This window comes from Conger conger, chromosome 3, assembly GCF_963514075.1.
Source record: "Conger conger chromosome 3, fConCon1.1, whole genome shotgun sequence".
NCBI classification, from domain to species: domain Eukaryota; kingdom Metazoa; phylum Chordata; class Actinopteri; order Anguilliformes; family Congridae; genus Conger; species Conger conger.
Window position 1 is genome coordinate 23762325 of NC_083762.1, and position 18288 is coordinate 23780612.

Here is an 18288-nt window from a genome sequence, read left to right on the forward strand (position 1 = left end):
CAAAATAATCCACAATAACAACATCATATAAATTTTATGAATTTTATATCATATTTGATCCATAGAACAATAGGACAATAGGACACCAGGTTTGCACAGATCTTGGGAGGGATTTTGGTCCACTCCTCTTTGCAGATCCTCTCCAAATCCTTAAGGTTCCGAGGCTGTCGCTTGGCAACTCGAAGCTTCAGCTCCCTCCACAGATTTTTGATGGGATTTAGGTCTGGAGACTGGCTAGGCCATTCCAGGACCTTAATACGCTTCTTTTTGAGCCACTCCTTTGTTGCCTTGGCCGTATGTTTTGGGTCATTGTCATGTTGGAAGACCCATCCACGACCCATTTTCAGTCGCCCAAAATTTCCTGGTACATTCATTCTCCCCTCGATACGGTGAAGTCGTCCTGTCCCGTTAGCTGAGAAACACCCCCAAAGCATAAGGTTTCCACCTCCATGCTTCACAGTGGGGATGGTGTTCTTGGGGTTATACTCAGCATTTCTCTTCCTCCAAACACGGCGAGTCGAGTTGATGCCAAATAGCTCTATTTTGGCCTCATCTGACCACATCACCTTCTCCCAAGCCTCCTCTGGATCATCCAGGTGTTCTCTGGCAAACTTCAGACGGGCCTGTACATGTGCCTTCTTCAGCAGAGGAACCTTGCGCGCACAGCAGGATTTTAATCCTTCACGGTGTAGTGTGTTACTGATGGTTCTCTTCGTGACTGTGGTCCCAACTGCCTTCAGGTCATTAACAAGCTCCTCCTGTGTAGTACTGGGCTGATCCCTGACCTTTCTCATGATCATTGATATCCCATGAGGCGAGATCTAGCGTGGAGCCCCAGACCAAGGGAGATTGGCGGTGACTTTGTGTTTCTTCCATTTTCTAATAATTGCTCCAACAGTTGTTAACTTCTCACCAAGCTGCTTGCTTATTTTCTTGTAGCCCATCCCAGCCTTGTGCAGGTCTACAATTTTGTCCCTGATGTCCTGAGACAGCTTCTTCTTCTGTCTTGGCCATAGTGGAAACGTTGGAATCTGATTGATTGTGTGGACAGGTGTCTTTTATACAGCTACATAACGATGTAACGAGTTGACATAGGTGTTTTGGGTAATGAGTTGAGATTATGAGTGCTTCTTAATGGGAAAACTAACTGGTCTGTGGGAGCCAGAATTATTGCTGATTGGTAGGGGATCAAATACTTATTTCATGCAAAAATACAATAATAAATTAATAAAATGTATGTGATGTTGTTATTGTGGATTATTTTGTGATATTCTGTCTCTCAATGTTAAAATGTACCTATGATTAAAATTCTACACAGTTCCATTCTTTGTAAGTGGGCAAACCTACAAAATCAGCAAGGGATCAAATAATTATTGCTCCCACTGTATGTGCATATCCACAGGTATTTTTACTGTATATGATTAGGTCATCTTTAATCCTGCACATTTATTCATTTTCATTTGAGATTGTTTTGCTGATATTGAGCGCAGTGTGTTGAGGCCAATACAGGAAACACTCACTTGAAAACAGCAGCAGCCTCCTCTAAGAAACAGAGCAGAGTGGAGACCCACCCTCAATGATCACAGGACACATCCATCTGTGAAAGCCTTCCATAGGCTGACCTCTGCTGGCCAGATCTTACTGCTGCAGACTTGCCCTCCAGGCTTAAAGCCTGACACGTGTAGCCGGCCACGATTTCTCCATCCTCTGTACTCTCTCTCACTGCTGCTACACACAGACCTCTCACATTTGTAGCAGTGCTGCACGCTCTCTCCAGCTTCACCTATAGGGTAAAAATGTTTACTAGCTGATTAATCAGCGACTTGGTTGCTGGGCAGCATGACCCACCTGTGTCAGTTAAGTCGATAGCAAGCTCTGGGTCATATCTTCAATCGCCAAATGTAATTATTTCTGATCATTGTACATCTTCCAACACATGGACCTGTCACCTGAATAATGAATTATTCTACCTTGCTTCCATTATATCAATCATTTCAAAATAGAAATAGAATATAAAACCCCCAAAGTCTAAGAGTGTCACATTTCACAATCAGAAGATGAGTCACAAATGAGTGGATAAAGACATATAGTTTATTTTGAATAAGATCAATGCTCACTGGTATAAATACATTCTATGGAGTTAATGGAAATAGCTATGCTCAAAAACAGGGCCTTGTTGGTTACCATAAGTGTTTTTTTACACTGAATCTTAATCCGGTGTAGAATTGGCATGATCAGTACATTAAGTCACAGACCAAATTTAAAATTGATTTAATCTTTATTTTCACTTACAAATGTATTTTTTCAAAATATTGAAGGTAGGTGATTCACACAGCTCCAGTACCATTGCGCTTATTCACTTTCAATAACAAACCTGAAAAATGTACCACACCTTCGCTGTTGTGAAAAAAATAATTTTGCCTACTGTGGGTTCTGTTTTTTCCTGTAAACATCACAAACATTTGGCAATGTCCATTGCTGTCCCAAATGAAAAGCAGGCTAATACTTCTGGAGTTGTTTAATTTACCGGTCTACTGTACACCTGATACAATGATGACACCATTATCTCTCTTAAACCAAACGTGCAGCAAGGCAAACAAACTGGAGAGAGAGAGAGAGAGAGAGAGAGAATGACACAGAGAGAGAATGACTGAGAGAGTGAGAATTACAGTGAGAGTGAGAGAGATCGATTGTGGGGCAGGGTTAACACGATTACCAGTGGCAAAAAAATCCTCAAATGTCATGACAGTTATATCAGTAATATTTGAAATAACCATAAGAAGAACAAAATAATAATACAGTTGCTTTTATTATTTTTAATTATGATACTTGTTAACAGCTTGAAATTCATAGCTTTGTATGGCATCCCACTGCAATTAACTTGGATGTACAGATTCCAACACCCTGCAAATGCCCTCAACCCCTCACCCCCTCACCGACTGGACAATATAGCATGATACTGCTGCAGTGGACACAATGTGGAAAATGCACATCCTGTGTGTATGCATGTGCACGTGCGATACCAGCCTGTGTACTGGCAGTGTGCCCAGGTCTAGAACCTGAGAGACTTGTATCACACCCACACACACACACAGGCACACACACACACACATACAATCACGCACCCACACACATGAGCATACACACACACAGAGTCAGGTCCCTTCTGGTGGTGGAAACTTGGTATTTGGCACATGCAGAACACGTTTGCTTGGCATCATTTGTGTTGCTGTTGTGGAAAATATAGTCAAGGTTGGGGGGTGGCACTGACTCTGAATGATATGTCATACATACAGTTACAAAGTACAAAATACTCAGAATAATGTTAATCATTTTAATATATTACAGATGTGGACACAGACACTGAAGACTACAGTATATGGGGCTATACGTGGATTAATTTTGGAGCCTGAATTTCCTTTCGAGCGCTCTTCCTAGTTGCATTTGTGGATGTTTGACGCAGAGTGAAATTTTGAACTAAGATCTAAACAGAAAGGGCTGTAATATTAAGGCTTGTGGTAAGTAATTGTTATATGACCAAATATATTCATCCCTCAAATACTAAGATAAAATCCCTAATGCTTACTCACTTTTTCAACAGTTTTAACCTCAATATGACCTTTGATTGGAGTAATAATCATTTTTACTAAATACTTGTTCTAATCTGAATCTGTATCTGACCATAAAAATTATGTGCATGTGTCTTAGGTATTTTATTTCATTTTTGTTACTCTGTATATTATTGTGTTAAGACTATACTATCACAGTCAGTAGGGTCTACACTGACAGCAGCCACATATCCAGTGTTGGGTGGGCTTGTCAAGTCAGTGTCTACAGCAAAAGTTGGCCAATGTGCACCACAGCCACTGGCTACAGCCACTGCTCAAAGACCAGGTCACTCAGTATTTCCCAGACTTCAGCTCCATGAAGTATCAAGTCTTTTCGAAGGATGGTATAACCATTCACTTCTACTGTCTGTTCCTGTATCCTGCCTTCAACCTTTTGCAGTGTTCCTACAGTCCTCACACTGTACTGTCCGTACATAGAGTGTTACACATCCCAGGACCGAGGGCGTGTTCGTGGCCGACAGTTGGGCTTTCCCTGCCTCGTCTCCCCCCGTCAGATGGACAATAATGAGCCCTGGCCCAGTGGGTTGAGATATGAGGCAGGGGTGAGCGTGCTCCTCATTGCTCCTTAAGCCTGCTCCCACTCTCCTCAATTTGACACTGATGACTTAAATGGGCCGGAATTAATGGCCTTCGCCAGGAACCCAGTTCACATCCAGAGCTCTGCTGGTGGCTGTCTGAGTGCCTATTCCGTTCCGCACAATCAGACCTAATTGAGTAAGGGGCAGTGTGTGTGCGTGCGTGTGTGTTCGCTTACATGCGTGTGGGCCAGTGCGTTTACATATATGTGCCTTATTTGTATGTGCTTGTGTGTTATTTGCATTTTTCGCTGGTAAGAGAGGGTAAATATTTTTTTTAAATCCGAACATAAAGCAGTTAGTGGGAGACACTGACTTCTAGCTTTACATGTATAATGTCTTAGGCTGATTGGATGGATAAGGACAGTTGTGGCCTCTGGGTTATGGGGGGGTTGTCCAATGGTGTTGACACCTTTGTTGGGAGACATTATATCTATAGCCATACTGAAGAGCTAATAAATCCTGATACCACTTCAGTGCTGTTAGGCTAACTGTTAGTGAAGACCTTGAGGGAAGGGAACCGACATTGCTAAATGCCCGTTATGCCTAAACAACTGTGGTGGCTACAACGCCATTATGGAGCTGATGAGGTCTGAACACAGACAGGGAGAACAAAGTGAATGCTGAGCATGATGTGTTTGGAATGAAGGAGAAAACACATCATCATTTCTTCCTCCCGACCTCCTTACTTGCTTTATTCCTTTGTCCCAGTCCAAGTCTTGTTCGCAAGCTCAGCTTTGTTTTAACCAGAGTGTTTACACCTATAACTAACTTTTGAACAGCTAAAAGGTCAGAGCAGTCAATGTAAATTAAAAGGAAATGTTGTTCTTCCAATTCATATTTTTATGTCATACGTCACAACACCTATGGCAGTAAAATAAAAGTTTTGCCACATGCTGTTTGTCTACTGTTAATGTAATTCCATGTATGTTAATATGGCTTAAAGTAAGATCTTTAGAGTTGCCACTGCCTGAATTTCATATTGCGGATTGAGATCTTTATCTGTCTTGGGTTGTTTTCCTCCCCCAGTTAGCAGTCAGGTCTGAGAATAACATTTTGAAAGCTAAGCAACAAAATCCACATTTCAACAAGGAAGAAACTTCAGAAGCCAGTGCTGCCAGCTATGCATGAACATGTTTGTGTAAACAAACGTTTAGTGATCTAGCAGAATAAATAGCAGAATACTATTGTATTGTTGAAAAGTGAAAGTAGGTGTGGAATTAGCTGAAACTGCACTTTTGTTACAGACAGAATTAGCCTCAGTTGAGTACATACAATGTGATACACAGTTTAAAATTGCCACTTAAATTACTGGAATGGCAGCTTGTCCATTCTATGACATATGCTAAAGAGAAATGGAGAGGACATCTGAAATTTAACCGGCAGCTGATGGCACTAGGCTGTAGTAGTGCTGAAGACATTTCACCCTACTCAGTTACAGTAAGCCACATTGGGTACTGTGTTGGCAATTCCACATAGATGCAAAAGATGATATGTTTGGCCAGGCTCAGGTATACCTGAGACTAAGGTAAAATAAAGTACAGTGGGGCTGTTTATCGAATGCAAACAAGGCTGGTACAAGGTCACAGTAAAACCCATACTGAAGGCTACGTCTCCAGTATGTTAACCTGCGAGATTCTTTCATCAAACCATGGATTGACATCCCTCAATATATTCAGACCACATTGATTTCAGAGACAAATTCGATTTTTTTTGTTGCCCTTTCCAACCTTTTTTCCAAACAAAAACAACATGTACAGCAGTCGTGAGTAACTGGGAAGAAGATTATCCCTTGCATGGTCTTCCTCAACCATAATCTCCTGGCCTCACACTAATTGAAACCTGTAATGGGCTCACAGAGGTGCTAGCCTGTTTTTCCAGAGGGTGCAGTGGAAAATAAAATGGTGCAGAGGTTGCTTTGTTCTTGAGAAATCATCGAAAACCCCACTCATGATACTTCAACACAAGCTCCTGACATAAATCAAAGCAAAACGAAGCATAAGCGCGAACAGAATATTTATCAAAATACAGAACTCTGCGGCAGAACGATGGACCTAATTTGGCACACGGCACAATTAGCACGTATACATCTGGTATACATAAATAAATATTAAATATATTTGTACATAGATATACATATAGAGCTATTATAAAGACATCTGCTGTAGTATCAGTTTGTGGTGTCCAAAATATCAATGATGGCATATGCAGAGTAAAGACGTATATTCCATTTACAGCTACTTTCAGTCGTAAAATTAATCAGTAGAATAACCAATTGCAACCTATGTGAGCAATATCTTCATAGAAGCCCTATACATATATGTATGCCTGCTCATATTTATGTATATTTCAAAAGAAATGAATGTATGTGCTGGCCTAAATTATTTCAGCACAAACAGGCCACTGTTTCCTTTTGAGTGGAGCAATTACAAAGTATAATGGTGTCAGTTAGTTCAGTTGAAACTTTTTACTACTTTTTTCTTACTCTTAAAATAATAGATTTATCTTCTCATTTGTTTAAGTAAAATTAGATGTAAATGACTTTTTAAAAAAGTGCTATTACGCAAAGACAGACAGCCACAGACGCAGCCGAAACACGACATGTGGTGAATCAAATCAACAACAGGATAAGATACCCCTCCCGCATCCATCACACACATTTTCTACAAACCAGAAACTGGTGCAAACACACACACACCCGCACACACGTGTACACATGTACACGCACACATGCACACACATATACGCACAAACACACATACGCACGCCCGCATACACACAAGCACACACACACCCACACACACACAGGCACACGCACACACACTCACACGCTCACGCACATACAGACACACACACAGACACACTCACAACACAGATGCCGGGGGCATAGTGTGCGAGTATGCATTTCATGGAGCGATAAGATATATAGCTCGATAGATACTTTTTTTCTGTAAAAGATGCACTTTTTCTTAACAAAACAATCACACCAACATTGTCCTTATCTCTGTATCTTTGTCCTTAGGCAGAGTCTATTTCAGACGAATCATCTTTATTGTAAGTTAAAAAATGATAAAACAACTTGCAGTTGTATGCTAAAGATATGCAACAGACAAACTGGTTGCTTTTCACTGTATTTCTCTCTGCGTTTCCTCTTGTTCGGTGAATCCAGTCGTCCATGAAACACAGCACGTTTCCACACTGATTACATGTTGCAGATCAGAACAGAAATCAAGAAAAAATAATAACAAGCTTCTTTTTTCTTTTTTCTTTTGTTTTTTTCTCAATTTTTTTCTTTTTTTTGTAAGGCATTGAAAGAAAACAGCTTAAATACACATACGGTATGTCATCTTCCAGGCAATTGTTTGGAAAGGTTTTTTTTTCTAGAAGTGACAAAAAACATGAAATAAAAAGCACTTCTCATTTTTGTTATTTTGTTTGAGAATAGTAGTGTTAATTTCTCCCCAATCTGCTTAAAAAGGCGTTTTTAAAATGATATTTAGAAAAAAGAAAACACACTGCTGAAAGCCTTCTCGTCCTGTTTTGAAGAAGAGAGGCAGTTCTATTTTGGCAGTTCTGCACAACCTGACATCCAGAAAGAGCTTCCTTCACTCTGTAGTAAAAGTCTTTTTAAAATCACTTCTTTTTAACCCCCCCTCCCACCCCGCCTCCCTCCTCCGACCCATATTATATATATAAAAAGAGATTCCCGCCTTCCACCCCTCTCTCTCCTTAAAGCTATACCCGGGTGGTAGAGTGTGACTGTGGTAGGCCTGTGGAGTTGAACCCGGCGGTGAAGGTGTTGTAGGGGTGGAGGTTGGGCACGCCCACCAGCGAGTTGGGGATCATGGTGATGGTGTTGGGGGTCATGAGCGGGATGTCGTCGGGGGAGCGGCGCAGGGTGAGGGTGTAGTCCGGCAGAGAGGCCAGGCGCAGGGGGTCGTGGGGGGCTCCGCCCTCACAGTCGTGGTGGGTCTGGTTCATCTGCAGGGACATGATCTCCTCCTCGGGCGCGTGGCCCACGTCGTTGGCGGTGGTCTGCCGCTGTGGGCTGGGCTGGCGGTGGGAGTCTTGCCGGCGCTTGTCCTTGCGGTAGTAGAGGGCGGCGAAGGCCAGCACGTTGAGGAAGAGCAGGGAGGCCCCCACGGCAATGGTGACGCTCAGCTCGGTGGAGTAGTCGCGCGGGTTCTCCACCACCAGGGGGCCCGTCTCTTCGTCGCCGTTCCACGACTCCTTGCCGTTCTCGCTGTTGTAGGCCGGCGATATGGGCGGCCGCTTGGTGTTGAAGGGCCAGTTCTTGCCGTTGGGCCTCTTGGTGGACAGGGAGTTCTGGGTGGTCTCGGGCGGGGGCACTTTGGTGGTGGTGGAGGTGTAGTGGAACATGTCGTGGAGGTTGTAGAGGTGTGGCACCAGGTGCTTCCAGAAGGCCACTTTGGTCGCCCGGTAGTGGTCCCGGACACGGGGCTTGAGTCCGATATGCAGGTACAGCTGGTCCTGGGGGTTGTACTTGGACCAGGCCACCTCTTCGAAACGATTTGCCTTGGTGTGGATGAACTTGGTGTCCTGGGGCACTGGCTTGTTTGGATCCCTGGGGAGATAGAGGAGACAAGTATTTAGTGCCATGGATTCTGAATCTGGAAGCAGCATTGAAATTAAAACTACCAGGGACAAAAAAAAAACATAGAACTTGAATTCCGATTTTGTGCTGATCAAGGTCTGTGACCGAAACGTTTCTTTGCATTGAATAGACAGCATTTTTGCACTTTTCAGATTTTTTTCCATTTGTATGCCATTGTGTGGGTCTTTCGCCTTTTACTATTTTTCTGTGTATATTTGACCGATACGATATTTCACAGTTCAAGAGAAATAAATCAAGACAAAGGTGCAAACTTTTCCTATCATTTTTCTGACTCTCCCATGACGGCAGTGCCTTCTTACAGTACACAGTTTGAATACGGACTATGGTGAGTTCCACTGAGCTCTCCGGCAGAGCTCGGCCCCTCGGTCAGGACCGTTGTTTCGGCAGCACGTTCTGAATTAGCCCTGACGTTGCCCATCCCTGCTGTTGCGCATACAGCCATGCGGAGGCTTTAAAAGTGAATATATAAATAAATCAATGTGCTTAGACATACTTAAGGAAGCAACTTGTTGTTGATAACGCGAGAGAAGGGCAGCCCCTTCGCTAATTGCTTTGGGAAAGCGGCGCAGTATGCATTAACAACAACTGCGCTGATGTACTGTGGACCAGATTAATCAAGACAGAGTGGGGGGAGCCTGTAGCCGCCAGGGGCGGGGGCGTTAAAGGCGCAGTGCCGCGCAGTCTCCTCCAGGGGTCAGTGTTTCCCACCGAGTGTCACCGACGCAACCTCAGCCCGGCCATCCATTAACATTACATGGCACAATTGATTTATTGACCGTATTAACATATGGCATTCAAAAGGCACGGCGAGCCTCTTTGTTGTAACACGGCCACGTCCTGCGGGCGCAGGGAATTTGGACGAGCCGGCTGTTTTTCCTCAGAAGGATCACAGTTGCATTTATGAAGTGCTGCAATGCAGAGAGGAGGAAGTGTCTAGAGAGAAGAGAAAAGACGGCGAGGGCGTTTTGTGCCTTGGAAGCGCCGGACGCCTCTCTGAAGAGCACTGACGTGGCAACGCTCTTCAGTCATTCATCTACCAAGGATACGGCTTTTATGTGATCTCTGATCAACCCTGCTCGCTGACACCAATATGAAAAGAACGCTCCTGCCGCTTTAATATGGTTAGAGGTTAAGCGCACGGAATACTATCAGCCTGGCACAAGTTAACTTGCTTATCTTCCGACTCGATCCCGGTGTCAATTTTCCCTTTTCAGGTCAACGCTTCTGGGAACACTGGGGCGGATTGAGCTGGCTCAAGAAAAATCCCCTGTGCCACAGGATGTCAGTCGAGCGCGCCATAAATAACCTCTTTTATTAGGCCAGTAATGATCCCCAATGAATATTGACAGCTGGAGTATGATGACTTTGTAGCTGAATATCAGTAATTAAGTTTCAAAGGAGGAAGCGCAGGAGGTAAGGTCATATTGATCTTCTGTGTGCAACATGCCAGCAAACAGGATGTCAATGTGGCAGCGTACACCCTCCTTCTGAATTCTGGAGGCATCTCGCATGTCAACAGCAGTCTGAACCCCTCTCCCCACCCCCCAGAGCAATCTCGGTTAATGGAAATTCCTGGCCTCGCAAATACACAGCAAATTCCCTCTCATGATGATCAATCTGCGAAGAAACGCAAAGCAGTTTCTGTTCAATTTTACTGAGTGTCCTCCACGGTGCCTGATCTGGGAGCATGTGGGTTTTTGTTTCACAGGCACGTGTTGGGTTCCTCGCTGCAAGAGGAGAGGAATGATTCAGAGCGCCCGTATACACACACACACACGCGCGCGCCCGTACGCTCACAACAAAGGGAGGGAAAAAAAAATCAATCCACCGTCTTTGGATAATTTGATCGGTAGCATTAAAGAACAACTGCCTGCCTTATCTAATTACACACATACACATGCTAGGCACTTGCTGCTGTGTCAATAATAAACAGCTGACTTGCCCCTTTGGAGCGGTTGAGCTAATGACTGTGCGGTCGGCTCGGTTCTCCGGGCATCGCAACGCTCGCATTAGCCCGAGAGCAGCCTGTTCTGCCTCCCACTTAAGCGCTCTTCTAGATCCCAGTCAGTGACAAGGCTGAGCCCACCCATTATTATGGTCGTAAAACCCGGCGTTTTAATGCCGTTTTAGATTTCCTCTGATGTTTTCATATGGCGAGGGCACTCGGTCTTGCACAATAAACCCGGCCCTCATTTCCCTTTCGCCCCATCCCCTACGCTCATTGATCCCTGGGTGATCTCTGATTGACCCCCTGGTTGGCCCATGATTGACCCTAGGCAGCTAAGGAGAAAAATCCCAGAGTGGAGGAGGAAAAAAACCTTGAGGGAGTTGAGGGGGATGGGGGGGGGCATTGTCGGTTTCCAGGGCCCCTATAACTAACAGGAAAAGAGGGAGTTTAGCTCACGAGAACATAAGAACATACCATTTCAAGGTGAGAGCTTTCCGTTCAGCTCATTATTTTGCCTACTGTTTGGACTATCTGGCACTTTATCAAACATAGTGCTGAGCACCCCAACGGTGTCTCACCCGGGTCCTTTAATGAGCAAATGTGTGTACTGCACGCGGGAACGGAAGAGAGAATCTTCCTCGGTCCCTAATGCGCACAACTACCGTGCGCTGTCGACCGCTGACTCGCATGAATCAACCGGACGATGGGTCACAGCCAACATAACCACTGTATGCTTCAAATATGGGAGCCATTGACAGCACACTACCCTACCTCATTGGGTATTCATGAAGCTATACTCATCCATCATTAATGTGCATGCACCCAACACTACATGCTTTTAAAAATGCAGAATTCATTGATCTGCGCAGAGATGTAAAGGATAGTGTGTCTGTTGTATAATCCTTTGAGGAAAAGCAGACAATACATACAGTATATGTCACACTTAGAATCATGTCATATCCTAGCAATTAAAAGAGGGATAAAGATGGTGAAAAAACAAGCAAACAAACACAAAAGCATTTATAACAGTGATTATTAATTTATCCTTTGTTCTACCCTTGACTAATTCAAAGCATTTGAATAAACATAAGGCTCAAAATCAGCAGATCTGAAGCGATGCACGTTTGGAGCCCCCCTAGGCACAGAATAGGGATCTATTCTCACTTCATGGCCTTTCAATTCCTACATCAAGTCTACTCACTTAATTAGGACCCACTGCTCCACACTAAATCAGTGGCTTTGATGTTAACTTAAGCTGAAATAATACACGCTAAATTCATTAATTCATTTATTTTACCCCTTTTTTTATTCTTCAAGTTTGCCCCCAGGTGTCCTACTCCACCATTTGCACTACTGGGACTCGAGAGGAACTTTACACACCACCGTTCCCACATTATTCACTTCATAGTGTCCCTGTTATGCATTTTGCATATTAATACGCATTTGTGTCCGTAATATGTCCTTTGTAAATCGTTATTTCGTTCTCTTAGGTTTTCAAATCATGCACCACTAAGGTCCCAACTCATGGTAATGCAACAAAGGAACATTTTGTGTCTGTCCATTTGGGTCAAAGATAATAATTTGTTTCCAACTTTTTGTTGGGTTTTTGAAATCTTTTTATGGTTTTGTTTTGCTATTATTATTATTATTATTATTATTATTATTATTATTATTATTATTATTATGTGTTCATTATTTATGAGGGTGAGACACCATAAGCCCTTCTGGATTTCTAGCCCCATCCTGCACTTTCTAGGTTCATATTTATTTATTTCATTCGTAATATTAATTTTATGGTATTAGTCTGAAACGCAGACTATGCGGGTTTGCTGATTTGTTTACCGAATGCGGTCGGAGATTTTAAAGCCTGTTTTTTCCGCCCCCTTTAGCATGGCCAAGAGCACCCGTGAGCACCTCCGAAAGGGAGCGGGGATTAGCTGAGACCAGACGTGTGTTTAATGTTTAATGACGGGCTTTAGATGTAGTTATGGCGCGGGGAAAGAGCCAACGAGACGATGGAGGACTGCTGGAGGACACGAGGCCTCTTCCCTCCTCGTTATGGCCCCCATCGATCGGCGGGGTCGCGTGAGTGACAGCCGACACGTGTCTCGCCACCCCCCCCCCACCCCCCCGCCTGGTTTTCAGGATGAGAGGCCCCTGGGAAGAGGAGAAACCTCTCTCCCTCGCCTCATTACATTCTGCGTGCAATCAATGGCTTCAGCGCCCTGTAATAAGCCATGTGACTTCCTGTCTCTTTCATGCAAATCAGGATATTGGCGACAAATCTCACACCCGCAAGTGTTCAATTTAATTGAGTGGGCAGTGGGGAGGCGCAAACCATATCCTTTCAAATGCAACAGGACTTTGTCCGTGCAGAACAACAGGCGTTTGAGAGGCCGACTGCAGGAGGACCCAGGGGTTTAATTACCGGCAATCCGCAGAGACTCCCCTGGGGGCCTCGTGTGAGGAGAGCTTCGCGAGGAAACATAAGCAGACAAAAATCACGTTTTTGAGACTGTTAACCTCTCGGTCGTGGTTGAAGAGTAAGTGAAAACACAGAATTTCATATATATAGACGGAGGAGGGGAAGGTTGAACCAGACATCTAGGGGGTTAAATGTATTTTTTGAGGGGGTTGGGGGGCGTGGATGAAAAGCAGAAGATTTTGCATTCACCTCACTAGAGTCCTAAGATGTGTGACATTTCCGAAGTTGCTTATGTTCATAAATCAGACACAGGAGACAGAAAGAGAGAGAGGGGAGACAGAGAGAGAGAGAAGGCAAGGAAAATAGAACAAATAAGGAGGTAGGGGAGAAGAAGAGAGAGGAGTACAGAGAAAAAAGTGTGAGAGAAGAGACAGAGGAGGGGGCAGAAAGAGAGAGAGAAAGAAAAGCAAGGGATATATGGTGGAAGTGGTGATCAGAGAAAGAAAGAGAGGAGAGGTAGATGAGAAGGAGCCGGAGAAAGATGAAAGGGAGGGAGGGAGAAAGAAGAGAGAAGGAGAGAGAAAGGAAGGGGGAGAGGAGAGAGCGGGAGAGAGAGAAGAGAGACAGAAAGGTGGGGGAGGGAGAAGGGGAGCCATGTGTGAGCGTGTTTTGCTTACTAACGACCCTGGCAAGCCACAGTGCATGCAGCATCCCAGCACAAGGGCGAGAGGAAGCAGGAACAGAGACGCTCTCTGAACAGAGCCGAATCAAAGAGCGCGCGACGCGTTCAAGATGCGCCAAACACGTGCAACACCCGCCGGCCATCTCAAACGCGCCATTTGCACCTTACTAAGGGGAGAAAAAAAATATTACCAACCCTTATGTCCCGAAATAAAGATTTCAGAGGAATGTCAGATGCAGGGTGGGGGATGGCCTTTAAAAATGACAACGGACATAAAGTGAAATAGGGTTCTCAGAAACGGCTAGGGGCCGCGGGAGGTGTACGTGCGGCTCGCGTACGTTGCGGAGGCTGCCGAGGGCTCGGGTTCAGAGGAATAGCTGGGAGGGGCGTTTGTCTGAACTCTCAAAGAGCTGCACTGAGGACCAGTCTTACACCAGCCGTGGCAGCCCTGCAGCCTGCGCACCTACAGAGACTTCATTCACAAACGCACGCTTTTTCCCTTCCGCCTTGGCAGAAGTCTGGTCTCTGTGCGTCTCTGGCTGTGTCGCGGGCGGCGGAGACTGGACGTGGGGTCAGAGCCGCGTCCTTTGCGTATATTTTTCATCGGTTGTATTTCCTTATCCCTCGCCGCCCCCTTCCCGCATGCTCTGCGGGGATCCTTACAGTCAGCTGTGCAAAATGACCCTTGGAGGAGCACTCAGCGTTTTATATCATCCTGCCATCTAATCCCTGGCTCTGTACAAGCCCAGGCCCTGCTGCCAGACCATACATAATCCCCCATCTGGAATAATACCTTTGCGGCAGGGGGACTCTCCGCAGGCCGTGTCTTGGAGCCCCTTGTCCCCTGACGGTGCCAGTTATGCACGTCACGCACGCGGTCTCCCCGCGGGCTTACGGCCCGGAGAAGGGCAGGGGTGTGTGGCGGCCCCTCACAATGTCTACGGGTGGTCCGTGTGCAGGCGCAGAGCGAACCACTCGAAAAGCCCGACGTGGACAATGAAGGGGGCTTTACAATCACGTATACACATTCGGTAGAGGTGCAGAGTTACAAAGGATAAGAGTGCATCGGTCAGAGATGTTTCCGTACAGTGTAGGGATATTTACATGAATGTAAATTCGACTTTGCTGATGCGAGAGAATCCTAGTATACACTCCGCTATTATCAGAGACGGTTACTACTTCAAGAGATCAAGAACCGTACAAAATCTAAATCTGAAATCTTCAGCTTTCCAGTGCAATGGACCAAAGCGAGATTAGCTATTGCTTTTGCATTTCTGTGGACATATTTTTTATTGCTAGATGCTGAAAGAGATCAGGGCAGACAATGTAGCAACCTTACCAAAGACCAAACTGAGGAGACTGCATATCTTGATAAAAATGCATAAAGATTATGCATTATGCAACTGCTGTATACATAATTTATGTTTTAATGTTTTGTGAGCATGTCTACAAACCACCACATACAGTATGTAAATGGACCATTGTTGTGAAGGAAACAAATGTATACTCAGTGAGCACTTTATTAGGTATTTATTGGACTTATTTTTTAGACCTTTGATCTTCTGCTGCAGCCTATCCACTTAAAGGTTTGACGTGTTGCATGTTTATACTACTGTTGTAATGCATGGTTATTTGCTTCGACCAGTCCGGCCCTTCTCCCCTGACCTCTCTCATTAACAAGTTTTTAACTGCAGAAGTGCTGCTCACTGGATGTTTTTTGTTTATGCACCATTCTAGGCAAACTCTAGGGACTGTTGTGAAAATCAGCAGTTTCTCAAACCACCCTGTCTGGCACCAACAATCCGTCCACATTTATGTCACCATTCAGATGTTTTTCAGATGTTTGTTCTGAAAAATAGCTGAACCTCTTGACTATGTCTGCACGCCTTTATGCATTTAGTTGATGCTGCATGATTTGCTGATTAGATATTTGTGTTAACAAGCTGGTGTACAGGTGTACCTAATAAAGTGTACAAATGTATCTTTTTCCACTATATGCCCAGCTGCACATTAGTAATATAACAGCAGAGCAAGGCAGAGGAGATAAAACCCAGTCTTAAAAAGTTATTAATCTCATACAGTATGCATAGATGTATCTGTGCCAGGCAGATCTTTGCAGCAGATTAATTCAAGGTCAGTGTTTACAAGAGTGCGATGGGTCCAACTGCACATTTTTTCCCTAGCTGAATGGGGCTCACTGCTGCCAAAAGAACGTGAAAAATGTACATTTGAACGAATCATGTAAAGAGCACTGCCCCGATTAAATATCCTGTTAAATCAGCGAACAATGTATTATTGATGATTATTGGGGCATTCAAAGATGTGAATGCATACTCTCCTTATCCAGTAATGGTCAGGAAAAATTACTTGAAATGTGAAATAGTTTTTGACTGACAGGAAAGCTTTCAAAGCTACTAGCGAACCTGTCTAAGCAATCCTTGAAGCAGTCGCCAGGGCTGAGTGCTCCTTCCACCTCAATTAAAAACTTTATAAAATCAACATCCGAGGAGAGTTCTAGCTTTAATTTCCATTGAAAATGGCAGGGCCAGACAAGAGGCTTTTAATACAGTGTCATTAGCCAGTTTGCTGCTACCAAAGTGCGACATTATGGCAAGTTTGAATGAGGTACGACAGGATGTATTCATATTACAGCCTGTCAGCTGCCAGGTTTAAATGTTACTTGATACCGTATACAATCACGTTTGTCACTTCTGTATGGGGTAGACACTGTACCCAACTGTGTTTAATCAAATTCAGCAAAGGGGGTGTTTAATTGCACTGTACGAATAAATTACCCTACTCGAAAAGATATGATGCGGAGTCACTGCGGCCCTTCAGATAAGCCCACACAGACTGAGAGGGAAGCTTCATGTGCAACTTGTAGGCAGACTGTGGGCACCTGATTGATTAGAGGGCTGCTGCTGGATGTCCCGCAGTCTAAAATCCCTCCATGCCAATTATACCCTGTCCTGCAGGGCTGGTGGACGCAGTCGGCACTGGCATAGTCCTCAGTCCACAGCAGACTGTGGGACCCATGCTGACACACGGATTGTGCCGGAACAGAATGAGCCAGGCAGCAGCCCCTTACTGTAGTCTTCATTTGTAGCACTAAAAAAATTTCTATATCCATGGTTAAATGTTAATACCTGGAGTTTTATATGTTTATTCTGCATGCCAATCAGACGGCAACGTGCAATAATACTTTAAGCAGTTGTCCCTGACAGATGAGTTGACGAAAGGTTAATCGCATACCTTTCTTTTCACGTCAGAAACAGTCAGACGTTCAGAATCATACAGAAATGTCATTTCCGTTTATAGAATAATGTTATGGTGACTGCTATACGGGGGGAAACAATTAAAGACACCAGCCTTTGCCAATCAATGTTTTTCTTGTACTGGTGGTTGTCACATTGAATTTGAATTGCCGGGCGTGACATTCTAAGTTCTAACAGCGCTTTGTACACTGGGCTGGATTGTGTTGTTCAGCGCTTTGGGCGAAATTGAACTAAATAGAAAAAAATAGCAAATAAGGGAGAAAGTGAAGTCGCTGCAGGCAGCAGTGATCGAATGAACAATGTGTGTGATCAATACCGCCATGAGCTAGAGTGTGTGTACGTGTGAGTGTGCGCACGTGCATATGTGCGTGTGTATGTGCATGTGTGATGCATTTCACCAATCACTTTCTGTCTCTCGAGGGACTAAAGCCACTCAACAATGGCACCACCCCATCAAAAAGTAACAAAATAGAATAGGATCACTCGTTCACCATAAAAATGTGTTATTTACTAACATATTTACTTATTTACTCATCTCACCAAAAGAAAAAGTGTTTTAATTGAATAATGTCAGTGCCCATTCTGGTGACTCCACAAAAAGACTCCACAAGATCTGTTAGACTTAGTGGAAGTCTATGGATGAGGAAAGCCCAGCTGAAGTTCTGCCTAAAAATCTCTGTGAAATATCAAACATATGAAAAACAAATGTCATATATTGTGAAGATTTTGAAGTGTTTGTGCAGTTAAGACCACATCCTTAATATCATAACTGCTAACTAAATGATCTTGTTTGCATTAGATGTCTGCTTAACAAGCCTACTGTAAGAGGCTCATTATGCTTCAGCAGAAGCTGGGCAGATCACATTTCTTCCCTATGCTGACATTTGGTCTGAAAAACAGCTGACCCGCTTGGCCATGTCTGCATGGTGCATTTAGTAGCTGCCACATGATTGCCTGATTACATATTTGCATTAGCAAGCTGGTGTACAGGTATACCTAATAAAGTGGTCAGTGTATAAATGATAGCACTACCATGAACTGTGTACCTCATATTAGCAAGTTAATTAGCACATACATTATTAAAGGTGATTGTTTACCTAGTTTACAACTTTCTAAAC

The 18288-nt window shown here is 44.2% G+C and overlaps 1 protein-coding gene across 6 annotated transcripts in view; it reads right to left on the reverse strand.

Annotated features, from left to right (window-relative positions):
* Nucleotides 1–7937: 7937 nt before the first annotated feature.
* Nucleotides 7938–18288, reverse strand: part of nlgn3a (neuroligin 3a) — a 155874-nt gene continuing 145523 nt past the window's right edge. For all 6 annotated transcript variants that reach the window (XM_061234738.1, XM_061234737.1, XM_061234736.1 and 3 more), the window contains one exon: nt 7938–8789. In XM_061234738.1, the coding sequence (XP_061090722.1) occupies nt 7940–8789 (850 nt within the window). In that variant the 3' untranslated portion in view covers nt 7938–7939. The remainder of the gene's footprint in view (nt 8790–18288) is intronic.